Genomic DNA, 13,278 nt, shown 5'->3' with positions numbered 1-13,278 from the left:
AGTGTCGGTGTGTGTGTGTGTTTTTTAGGTTTTTGTTTTGGTGCTGTTGTAGGCTGTAAGGACCTGATTCAAGCATTCAACAGCCCTGTAGTATAATAAATGATAAATAATAAGTGAAATGGCTTTGCAGGAGCAATATGAAAGGCATAACTGACCCAAATTAAAAAATCATAGAATTTGCCTCGTATCATGCCGCAACGTAATTACCATAATTACTAGATATAGTCAGAGCTGTTCACATCCTCGGACTCAGAATTATGCATTTCTTTGTCAACACTATTAACACCAAAATGAAAATGTGTAATTTGAGTAACAAATTGTTAAAATCAAGTAACAGTTGTTATATGCAAATGTATTTTTACAAGTCAGAATCATATAATTATGGTAATTCTGACATGGCATGAATGTACCTTGATGTTCATATGCATGTTTTATCAATGCATGTAATTGCATTCATCATGGCCAGTGTTCACATATTTGGCATATTTTATACTCTAGCTGATACTACAGATGGTGTACTAGTGTAGTGTGCTGCTGTTTTTTTGTCATGTCATAATGATCATTGCTTTTGTCTTACCGAATGCATTATACTGACAGCAATAATCCACCCGCCGTTTTTATGCATCTGTTTGAGAAAAGTGTTGATGATACAAAGAAACTCTCCCTCACTTACTAAAACAATATATTGTATAGTGAGACATTTTAGTCTCAGAAGAATCATTCATTTCTAAAACAAACAAAACTTGATTTAAAGAAGAGTTAACAAGCAAAGATGAAAAGTGACAGAGCCCGTAATACAACTTGTCATTAGTCAGACAACATCCGACTGGCTTTTCAGAGATTGACAATTGCAAGATTTCAAAGGATTTACACCGGCCTAGAAATCGTATTTTTCCTGTTCGAAAGGTGAGATATCTACAGTAGCAATCATTATGTCGAAATTAGAGAGTGAAGGCAGGTGAGGCTTCAAAAGGGAAACATACGTTACTGTGAAGGGAGATAGAGCTGATAAGTGACTGGATTTATCTGTTGCAGGATGGTGAATGGACCACTGTACCAGGGACTTAAAGGGTTAGTTCTCCCAAAAATCTGGTTGATTCTTGCATGTCACGCAAGCATGTTTGAACTTCCGCAAGAACCATTGAGGTTTGATCTTCCACATCAAGCAAGTACGGTTGAGCTTCTGTTCACCATATTTGAGCTCTATGCTCATCCAGGGTCCACCGGGGCTGATGTTGGACTTAGGAGCAGGAGAGTGGAGCTGAGTGAGTTCAACTGCCTTCATATTTTTTGACCCAGGTCAATCAGTAAAATGAGTGAAGAAGGCCCATTGAGCTTGGTGAAGATTCAGCCTATTGACATCACAGAGGTATTCCAAGTTCTGATGATCCTGTGATGGATTTTTTAATTAATCATAACTAACATTTATTTTTCTTGCAGGAATGACATTCATATGCTTTTGAATCCTAATTGTCTCCAAACCCTTTGGTCACAAACACTTATAAACTCATGACTTCGAGTAAGTGAAGTAAATCAAGAAATCCAGAGTTTGCTTCTACCTAGTAACAGAAGGGTTTGCTGAATCATGCATTTGAAGAACCAATTGTATTGTAGGAAAATTATGTAATGTATCATGTCACCTTTGCCATGCTCCTATTCTATAAAAACTGTTGTATTCTTTTTGCTGGTGGGATTCTCTCTGAAATTGGTCTGAGATCCTCCGGCCGTGATTAAAGCAAATTCAAAGGCATTGTCTGGAGTCTGTTTAGGTATTGCTGTGCAGCAAGTTAGTGAAGCACTAGAGATCCTATTTTAATGTTCATAGGGGTCAAGACGTTGACCGACTCAGTCGACGTCGATTAGGAGAAGCGCTAGAGAATAAATAATATTGAACGTCGATCAGGAGACGTTTAGGGACGTTGATTAGGAGACGACCCAGGTAGACTTAAGTCAGGTGCGTAGGGGGAAAATCTTCCACAATCCGTTATCACTTGGAAACAATGTTGTGCTCTACTTGGTGCCACTTCTCTAGTACTAGTTTGATTGGCAAAAGTTTGTGCGGTTGTCATAACTCAGTGGCTGTTACCTTTTCTGAGACCATGCATGGATGCTGTTTCAGAAGAGTACCTAATCTCTGGGATAGGATGTCCCCTATGTCAGTGGTAGTATGACTTCAAGGATAAACGGGAGATCAAGGTTTGGATTTCGGAGTATGGGAGGCATGATTAGGCTTACTTTTCCAGAGACTGCCAAGGGTAGCAACCACACATCTGAAGCCTCTGATGAATGGAAGCAGGAAAAGTCCAGGAAGCACTGCAGTTCTTACAGGGTGATGGATGACTTGCACCTTGACAGGATCCATCTGTATGTCATTGGAGGACTGGTGGAAGTGGCCATGTCAGAGGTGGTCTGTCAGGTAGGATGAATAGATGAGGATGTGATATATACTGTATCAGTGATTCTCAACTTCCGTTCTGAGGACCTATGGTCACTGTCATTTTGCCAAGTAAGAAATGTTCCTGGATTCCTGTTGATTTTGTTGATCCTGGAGCAACATTCCTGTTCGAAAATGTAGTCCTAACCCTATCCTTACCCCTAAACCTAACCTAACTTCTCCCTAAAATCAGAGGGAAATGATAGGTGAATAACACTGATGTAGAAGCACCTAACCCTGATTGTAACCCTAAACTTCACATAAATTGTAAACTTGTCCTTCAAATCTGATTGGTTGATTGTAATGTTGTTCCAGGATCATCAAAGATGTTGATCCAGGAACCTGTTGTACTTGGTGAAACCACGTTCACCACCTATAGCACTGCACGGTATAGATCTCTCCCTTACCCTTACCTTTTTGCTACTGGGCTGAAGATTTGACTCAGGTGTGTCAATAAGGGAGACAAAAAAAACATGTGCAGTTCTGTGGGTCCGCAGATGAGAACCACTGATCTATATAGAAGATTACAAACCAAATTAATTTTGTTTGCGCTACTTAAATCGAGATGGTCACACCGCTCTGGATCTCAAGGGAGGTTGTCATCAAAGAGAGAAGATACCGATAGGAACTTGACAGTAATTTCAAGTTGTGTTCAGGTAGCAGCATTAGATAAACTCATCCCGGAGCGGAGGCAGGTCGACAGCACAGTCCCAGGAGCAGAGGCTCGTTGGGAACTAAATACTGTACATTACAGCAATTGTTTACAGAACATTGTACATTAAAGGTGTGGACATGATATGGTAGATGGTGGGACTCTTTTCTGAGGTGGGTAAACGGATATATTGTATACAATATTATATATAAGCTGAAGTCACATCTTTTTCGGCAACACTTGATCCATTAATACTAACACTTTCATTTCATTTCACTTCTCTTCTACTCTTTATCTATTTAGAAAAGATAATTACATATACTGGGTTTGAATAAAAAACTGGGAAAGGTCACAGCACTTACAAATTGTTGTCCTATTGTTAATTTAACTGCTTTTATTGCTCTCCTCATTTGTAAGTCGCTTTGGATAAAAGCGTCTGCTAAATGATTAAATGAACATATAAATGTATAGAAAGTCAAAGACGCAGATGGAGAGCGAGGCAGCCCTGGAAGTTTCTTATTTCCCCTGTACTTTAGTGAGAAATACTGCACAGCTGTACAGATGTGGGGGTCACTCTCCTTTCTAGGTGACTTGCACACCTGTAGGAATGAAGCTGGTTGCCAACAACATGTATGTAAACCCTTCCATGTGTTTTTTAAGAAGATATTGTCTGACAAAGCACATACACAGAATGTTTCCTTGGATATCAGTAAAACGTTTAAAAAATTTCTGGTTAGAGGGGAAAGCCCTTGTTAATTTTTCCCCATGTCACTCAGAAACACCTGTGATGTGGTGCTCATTTTCCTACTTGAGGCGATTAATTATGACATCATTGCGATGGGGAAATCAGTGCAATGACAGATCAAGGGTGAAGTTCTTGAAAAACAGGCTTAAAGTCATTAAGCGATCATCCATGACTTCATGAAAAAGGATTGTGCTAATTTGTGTGTGTGTGTGTGTGTGTGTGTGTGTGTGTGTGTGTGTGTGTGTGTGTGTGTGTGTGTGTGTGTGTGTGTGTGTGTGTGTGTGTGTGTGTGTGTGTGTGTGTGTGTGTGTGTGTGTGTGTGTGTGATTTGGGAGGAAAAGAGATGGAGACAACTGGAAAAAAGTGATACACTGCAATATAGAGTAATTTGTTATAGTAGCCCAAGTCTTGGCAACATGTGGGTGTTGCTGTGGGTGTAGGAAATATTTGTCCTGCTGCCAAATCAACTAATAAAATACGCCATCACAACATCCTAAGGGAAGTGGCACTTAAGTCTGAAAATCCAGGAAAGGAGAAACACAGACAAAGAAGCCATTTGGCAAAAAGACTTAGATATAGTAACTACACATTGTGTCAAAACTAAGTTAGGAGTGAAATTTAAATCTCTTAGATTATGATCTTTTATTTGACAAAGTTTGTGCAGACTAAATCTAATTTAAACCAATCCAGAGCTAAAATATATACACTGTAATATACAATCAACTTGGATGTTTAAGTCATTTCAACTTAAATTACATTAAACTGGCTTAAAAAAAAATTTGAATCTTGTATAACTTACAAAAAAAATGAAAATTGCGTAAAAGCAATATAAAGCAATATAAAAACACATGTTGTCATAACTTATTGATCATATACTGATTTTTTACGGTGTAGTTACTCATCAGTTCTCATCATTACTCATCATGTGTAACTATCCACAACACTGTCCAGCATTTGTGAGGCAGCAAAGGTTTCAAAGATAACCAAAACAAACTCTTCAGGGTATCAGTAATAAATACGATTTGATAGAATGACTCCATTTTAATAATGGCATATAGAGATGCCTCTCTAAAAGTACCAGAGTGGCAATCAGATTTATTGTCTGGTTCATCATCAATTAATTAACTAATAGAAATGAAGAATCATTCTCGTTTTAAAACATGGTCTGCCTATTTCTGCAAGTATCTTACGCAAAAATAAGTAGATTGTAGAAACCACTGGAACATTACAATGCTTTTGGGAAACCCACAATATCAATGTCTAAGTTATATGCAAAATGCTTTGGGAAGATAGACTCATTTCAGTTTAATAATACCTGGAGAAATACCTATTATTCTTTATGTGCATCAGTGGAAACAAAATATTGCATGCTCACATAATTAATGAACTCAAACCAGATGAATTTGTACATCATTTGAAATGTAGCTGTGGCAGAAATGGGGAGGGATAGAGTTATCCAGTAACTCCACCTCTTATTTAACGCCCAGCATCTCTCAGTCTCCCACCCCTACAGCATCTCAGCTCTTTAAAAGCAGCAATTCTGGGCAATTTGATCTAATTACTGTCTTTAGATACCTGATTTCACACTACTACTTCCACTGAATATCAGAGAGACCTGGAAGAGAGAAGAGCATTCACTAAAAACAAGCTTTTCTGTACTGGACGAAGATGGTTTCTTTTCCTTGTTTACTAACCATTTTGGTTACCATTCAACTCAGCTTATCTGGCTCCAACTCCCTTGTATTAGGCTTGAGGAAGATCTGCTCATTGTGCAATGGGCCCTCAGGGGACCTCAAGGGCCATCGAGCTGAAAGTTTATCCGGAGAGGAGATCACATCCATGTTGGCATTAGATGAACCATGTGGGGTTTACACCCTACCGTGTGCTCAGGGTCTTCGGTGTATCCCTCTTCTCGGGGAGCAAAGCCCCCTTCAGGCACTGCTTCAGGGACGAGGGGTCTGCAAAAACATCAAAAGCACCTTCACTGACATTCCTCCACCTACAGGTAAGATGGTCTTGTCTCATGGCATCTTTGTCATGGATTTTGTCTGCTTTAAAACTGGCTAACCTAAACAAACTAAACTAAACATGCTAAAGTTGAGCATGTAGATACTAGAATGAAAATGCAATTCACGTTCAAATTTGAGTTAATGTGTAACAATGATTTATAAGTTATTTAATTATTTTTGCTTGTGTTTAAGAGGGAAAAGAAACCAGCAAACTTAATGTAAAAGGCTTATCTGTACTTTGTACAATGAGCAGGACATTTTTTCCTAAGTACAAGGTATTCTTGAGTATTTTAAGTAAGTGCTGTTTAATTGCCAAAAAGCCGTACTGTAATCATATTAAAACTATAAGTTTTATGTTCCAGACAATCAACCATCAACCACTGATAACAATGAAAAGGTAACATATCTTCTTATGGCTCTGTAAATTATGTTCTGCATAAATATTAATATACTGTTCATACTGTCTGACTTTGAGTCATAAATGAAAACTTTTGCATTAATCATGTTTTCGTTGTTGTTTCATTCTATAGGGTCCTTGTCGCAAACTGTTAAACACAGTCCTCCAGGGCATTGAGCTCACAATCATTCATTCAATTCAGGACATCTACATCCCCAACTGTGACAGGCAAGGGTCCTTCAGGAGGAAACAGGTGTGTAGAGAAGAAAGCAATGCAAAATCAAGGCAAAGCATGTCAGGATTGTTAAAACAGATGATAAACGTGCTGCACATCACTGTAACAAATTTAACATGTTTGCACTGTCCAATCTGAATTGTTACTTAAAACCGTTTCAATTAATCCATTTGTCTGTGTGTTTTGCTCCATTGCCATGATTGTAAGAATGTAATCTGTTCTCTATAAACAACAATAATATAGTTTGCTCTTCTTGAGACAGTGTCGCTCATCAAGGGGAATGCAAAGAGGCCAGTGCTGGTGTGTTGATGACAAAGGATCAAAGATTTCATCCCGTAAAAGAAATGATGGAACTATCTCATGTAACGGTGTCTGAGAATTGTGACAGAAATCTGGACCTGAAATGTGTTTAGGAAGGACTGAGAGCGAGCCAGCGAAAGACATACACTGAGAACTCTATGACCACAATCCTGTACAATCCTTCATCTCCCTCTGGTTGTGACAAATATGTTTGCAGCGTTATGTGGCATTCATTTAACAGTCTGAACAGTTACAGTTACTGAATTAAAAACCTTTGTTTTCTTTTATATTAATAATTTTGTTTGTTATAAATCCTTTTAATCTTATTAAATGCTTGGTGGAAAGATATAAAGATGATATACTCCAAGTGAATGTCATCTCCCATTAATGTGCTGTATGTCTAGATTGAATAAGAGCCTTGCAGAAAGAACAAATTACAGTGGAAAATGTATTTTTTTTTTCAAATTACTTAATATATTTATGTTGCCTATATATTAACTTCTTATATATTAATATATATTAACTGTCCTTTCTTTTGACATATATATATATATATGAAACAAAGTAAACTCTGTGTGTGTTTGATTTTAAAGAATGTATATAAATGTTGCTCAAGATATTGTAACACTTTATTTTAATCAACAAAATGTTGAACACAATGCAATCAGAACATGAAATGATTAACATGCAAGACACAATTGACACTACCTTTAGACTGCAAGCAAATGTGGTCAAACTTTTCATGTGTTTTTTCTGAACAGTCATGTTGAAATTTATGCTGAGTTTTACATCCCTCATTCATCACTGTTCTGCGCTGCTGGGAGTCACTCCAAATATGTAACATATCTGTAGTTCTTCTGTGAATATTGAAGATAGTTGGGACGGTAGTCAGGGGAGGGACTGTGAGGTGTTGGAACTTATTATTTTGGGTAACAGATACAAGCACAACTTGAGCGACTGTATTGTAAATAAAAAAAATAAAAAGTGCTCTTTCTTTTTACTCTCGCCCTCATTATTGCCCGCTCATGAATTCGCTAGTGTTATGATTGAGATGACAGAGGCAGATCCAAATGCAACAATTTATTAAATAAAGGACTCAGCATCAACAGATTCAGGGTAAAACAAAGGCATGTCGAGAACCAGGCTGGAGATCAAGGGCAGGCTGCAGGCAAACGGAATCCAAAAACAGGCAGAGGGTCACTAGGCAGGCTGCAGACAATCAGAGAGATTCAGCAAGGCAAGAGTCAAGACACAGGTAGGCAAGGAAAACCAGGAACGCTCAGACATGCACAACAGTGAAACAATACTGCAACAAGAGATGCCAGGTTAACAAGCCAGATATAGGTTCACTGATCAGAGTTAAATCAGAACAGGTGATAGTCAATCAGCAGTCAACAATGCATACTAGGAAGCAAGTACGCGAGTCCATAAACATACAAAAGGGGGCGCTGAAACTTGAGTGAGGATAATCCAGAAGGGCTGGCTACCGTCACATAGCCCCCCCCCCCCAAAGGAGCGGCTTCCAGACGCTCCAAACAAACCCCCCCATCCCAGGGAGGGTCAGGCAGTTCAGGAAGCCAGGGAGGATCAGGCAGTTCGGGGATCCCCAACCGATCCGGACGGACACAGAGACAAGGTAACACCGCAGGTACGGGGAACCAGGGTGGAGCGGAAAGCACATGGGACCGAGGTGAAGCCGAAAGATCGAAGGACCGAGGTCGAGTCTGAGGCTCAGGGGACAGAGGCAAAGGCGGGGAATCCACAGGCCAGGGCGATGCTGAGGACTGGACACCCTGAGGCGAATGCACAGCGACACAAACGGGCAGCTGAGGATGAGCAGAGGGGTGGACAGGGCTCAGCAGCAGAACAGGCGAGCAAAATGAGTCCAATAGAGGCGAGAGAGGGAGTGTGGGTGGAAGCGCCAAAAGCTCACCCCTGGCAGTGTAGGATCCATTCAACACGGCTGAGCTGGCTTCGTCCGACTCGGCAGGGCTTGACTCATTAGACTCGGCAGGGCTTGACTCATTAGACTCGGCAGGACTTGACTCGGCAGGACTTGACTCGGCAGGACTTGACTCGGCAGGACTTGACTCGGCAGGACTTGACTCGGCAGGACTTGACTCGGCAGGACTTGACTCGGCAGGACTTGACTCGGCAGGACTTGACTCGGCAGGACTTGACTCGGCAGGACTTGACTCATTTGACTCGGCAGGGCTTGACTCAGCAGGACTTGACTCATTTGACTCGGCAGGGCTTGACTTATTTGACTCGGCAGGGCTTGACTCAGCAGGACTTGACTCATTTGACTCGGCAGGGCTTGACTCGGCAGGACTTGACTCATTTGACTCAGCAGGGCTTGACTCAGCAGGGCTTGACTCATTTGACTCGGCAGGAACGGCCTCGTTGCGCTCAGACTCCGGTTCGGCAGGCGAAACCTCCGTGGTCTCAGATTTGGCGGGCATAATTTCCACAGTCTTCGATTCAGCAGGCGCTATATGGGGCGCGAGCTCGGCAAGACTCACGTGGACAGCAGGCACAACCGCTCCAGCGCGGAGAGCGGATTCGAAGGATCTGGCGCGAGGCACGATATTTCTGGTCGATCGCACTGATATCAGCTGAGGGTCTATTATGCTGGAGATCATCATAGGAAGTCTAGTGACTAATCGGGTAGCAGGGCTTACGTGAAGCACAGGCTCAACAGGACCGGCGCGAAGAACAGATTCAAAAGATCCGGTGCGAAACACGGTCCGGACAGTGCCAACGCGAAGAGCTGGCTGCACGGGCATGACGAATCGTGAAGGCTTGACTGGTCTGATGCGATGCGCTTGTTTCTCCGCTTCCTCACCCTCCTGAACGCCATCGAACATAGCTTGAAAGTGCTGCATAAATACCTCGAATGAGGGGAAGGTGGATCCATCCGTTTTCCAGACCGTGACGAGCCAATCCAATGCGCAGCCAGAGAGCAGCGAACAAACAAAGGCAATCTTATCGGCATCAGTAGGATAAAGCGAATGCTGCTGGATGAAATACAGAGAGCATCTGGAAACAAAGTCTTTGAATTTACCAGGATCTCCAGTGAACTTTTCGGGGAATGCGAGGTGAGGGCTCGTACTTTCGATAGTCAGAGGCTCGGAAGCATGTGCTGGTGCAGGAGATGCTGACGCTGGAGATGAAGCCACAGCAGACTTTTGCAAAGATTGAACAGCCTTGAGCAGTTCCTCCGTTACTGAGGTCAGGCGAGACAGCTGGAGCTGATGCGTGGCAAGCAGGGAAGCTCGAGCGGTGACTGCAGCATACAGAGTAGACATAGTTGCTGGATCTTCGTTTTGGGTGCAGTATTCTGTTATGATTGAGATGACAGAGGCAGATCCAAATGCAACAATTTATTAAATAAAGGACTCAGCATCAACAGATTCAGGGTAAAACAAAGGCATGTCGAGAACCAGGCTGGAGATCAAGGGCAGGCTGCAGGCAAACGGAATCCAAAAACAGGCAGAGGGTCACTAGGCAGGCTGCAGACAATCAGAGAGATTCAGCAAGGCAAGAGTCAAGACACAGGTAGGCAAGGAAAACCAGGAACGCTCAGACATGCACACAACAGTGAAACAATACTGCAACAAGAGATGCCAGGTTAACAAGCCAGATATAGGTTCACTGATCAGAGTTAAATCAGAACAGGTGATAGTCAATCAGCAGTCAACAATGCATACTAGGAAGCAAGTACGCAAGTCCATAAACATACAAAAGGGGGCGCTGAAACTTGAGTGAGGATAATCCAGAAGGGCTGGCTACCGTCACAGCTAGCTTCCACTGCACATCGCCTTATATGTACTGTAAATTAACATGTAAACACTGACTTTAATACCCTAGTACTAGACCCGGGGATGGAGTGGATTTTTCATTGGTCCAAAGGTTATTCTTATGAACAAACTCCCCTTTCATCCATACTGACTCTCACCCCAAGGTTCAGGTCAGGGCAACAATAAAACTCCTAAAGACCTCCAGATGAAGCTTGGTGATTTTCTGACCATAGCAACAGCAATGGCTGGAACAAAAAAATATAAATCTCCACACTATACAAAATCGACACAATATTTGCAAATTCACTATAAAGAAAAAAACTAAAATTTCGAAAAATGAAGAGTTCAGATGCAAAGTGCCATCTGAAATTTTCTTCTAGAATGATCATTTTTATCAGGCTCGTTTATTTAAGTTCAGTAATTTCACTTAAATGGCAATTAATAGGTAATTTTCATTGCCATTTAAGTGAAATTACTGAACTTAAATATATGAGCTTGATAAAAATGATCATTCTAGAAGAAAATTTCAGATGGCACTTAGAGGCTTTTGCATCTGAACTCTTCAAATATTGACATAAGTATTCAACAGTACTTAGTTGAAGCAAATTTGGCAGAGATTACAACCTCAAATATTTTGTGTATGATGCAACAGACCTGGATTTTTCTGCCATCCTTCTCTGCAGATCATCTCAAGCTCTTTCAGGTTGTACTCATTCACAGAGTTATCCTTGAACCAGGGGTCTCCAAATTCTTGTAGACTCTGCTTAAACACACCTTCCTCTAATTTTCAAATAACCCTTCACGCGAAAGGTCTTGAGAGTTCTGGGTTGGGTTTTCATTAGGGATATGTCAGCATTTTTCTGGATTCAGGTTTTCATGTGTCTTGTACAGAAGAGAGGCTTCCATCTTGACGCTCTGTCGTAAGGCCCAAATCGGCATGATGGTTGGCCTTCTGCAAATTTCTCTCATCTCCAGACATGATCTCTGAAGCTTGACCAGAGTGACCATCAGGGTTACCTTCTCCACTGATTACTCCATTTTTCTGAGCGGCCAGCTCTAGGAAGAATCCTGGTTCCAGCTTTCGTCCATCTAATAATTATAGAGGCCATGGTGTTCTTGGATGCCATTAATGCAGCAGAATTAGTTTTTCTAGCCTTCCCCAGATCCAGTTGATCTTTGTTGTAAGCTGTATTGGTGAAAGAGAGAGAATCGATTTAATGCAGATGGGTTTTTGATAAAGGAAAGGATAAGGCCACAGTTTGGCAAAAGCTTAGTCTTTGAGGACTTCTGCTACTGTAGCTGTTAGGAGACTGACACATGTTGTGGTTTCTTCTCTTTTGTGAAATCACTCCTCAGAGATCTTTGATGCCAGAAATATTAGACTTTATTTTACAACAAAGCCAAGCATCTCCGGCAGGATATCACTCCCGATCATTGCCCAGATTTACACATATATACATACATCTTTTTCCAAAGATGGTAACACACCCTGTAGATTATTTTTGGGGTCTTGTACCATGTGACTTTCTCAGAATAGAATGGCAACATTCCATGCCTTTTTTCAGGCTTCCAAAAGTCAACCCAAATGCACACACAGAGGAAATAATAGTGTACAAATATATAGCTAAATTACCAGCCTGATCTCACGGCAGTTCGTACGAATTCTACGAGGTGGCTAATTCGTACAAATTCATACGACCTCACTCGTAGGAATTAGTACGATTTTTGCTAAATCGTACATATTTTACGAATTGCCCAATTCGTATGAATTCATACGAATGACCTACCCCTGACCCCGCCCCTAAACCTACCCATCACGTGGGTTTAGACAAATCGTACAAATTCGTATGAGTGAGGTCGTACGAATTCGTACGAATTAGCCACCTTTTTATCACTCGTACGAATTCGTACGAATTGGTCGTGAGATAGCGTTGAAATTACCTATTTTCTAAATAATAAAATCTTCTACACACACAAGCAATTTTGCATTTAAAAGACGTCTAATAGCAGTCCAAACACAGCCCAGACGTCTAGGCTAAAACAAGGCAAAATTTGGGCTGTCAGTGAAAATGTAATAGACTTCTTACCATAGCCCAAGAATAGACTATAGACTAGTCATCAATTAGATAACATGTCAAAGAAATTAAACTGAACACTTTGTAATCACTGTTGACTTTGCCTACATGGTGGAATATCATACATCTCGCAAGTTATTTTGGCAAAAATTACATGTAAATAAATTCAGTGTTATTTCGGCTAGAAGTGGGTTACTCATAGCAGGACTATATCGGGTCTATAGTTAACTGAGATGGTGAAATGATGGCTATTGCTTGCTGGGAAGGATGGTGATGATCCCAACAGCAGGACTTTATTTAGGAACAGGTAAGTAAACAGGTAAGTGAACTTACCTGAGTAAAGTCGCAGAAGACACAGTGAAACAATGCACGGTGATTACTGGAATAAGATGCCTGGAAGAAGACAAGGCTCAATGGAGATGACAACTGGAGGCAAGAACTACTTGGACGTCCCAAGCTTGTCTATATAATAAGTGTGTGTGTGGTAATAGTGCTCTTATAATTAGTCCTCAAAGGTCTTTCCACTGGGCCCTATCCCTTGCAAACATGGACGGTAGGATTGATATGGTATTGTTCAGGTAATTGTAAAAGGTAAGTGACTGGGTTGGCCAGAGGAGTGAGGTAGTCTGCC

The 13,278-nt window shown here is 41.2% G+C and overlaps 1 protein-coding gene across 1 annotated transcript; it reads left to right on the top strand.

Annotated features, from left to right (window-relative positions):
- Window positions 1-4,803: 4,803 nt before the first annotated feature.
- Window positions 4,804-6,848, top strand: igfbp6a (insulin-like growth factor binding protein 6a; the record flags this gene model as incomplete). The annotated part of the gene is made up of 4 exons (XM_082155339.1): window positions 4,804-5,836; window positions 6,203-6,237; window positions 6,371-6,490; window positions 6,735-6,848. The coding sequence occupies exons 1-4, from the start codon at window positions 5,500-5,502 to the stop codon at window positions 6,846-6,848; spliced, it is 606 nt and encodes a 201-aa protein (XP_082011465.1). The 5' UTR covers window positions 4,804-5,499.
- Between the last annotated feature and the right edge of the window lie 6,430 nt (window positions 6,849-13,278).

Source organism: Leuciscus leuciscus (genome assembly GCF_965113295.1).
Source record: "Leuciscus leuciscus genome assembly, chromosome: 23".
NCBI classification, from domain to species: domain Eukaryota; kingdom Metazoa; phylum Chordata; class Actinopteri; order Cypriniformes; family Leuciscidae; genus Leuciscus; species Leuciscus leuciscus.
Note: the sequence above shows the minus strand (reverse complement) of the source record. Positions and strands in the feature narration are given on the sequence as shown.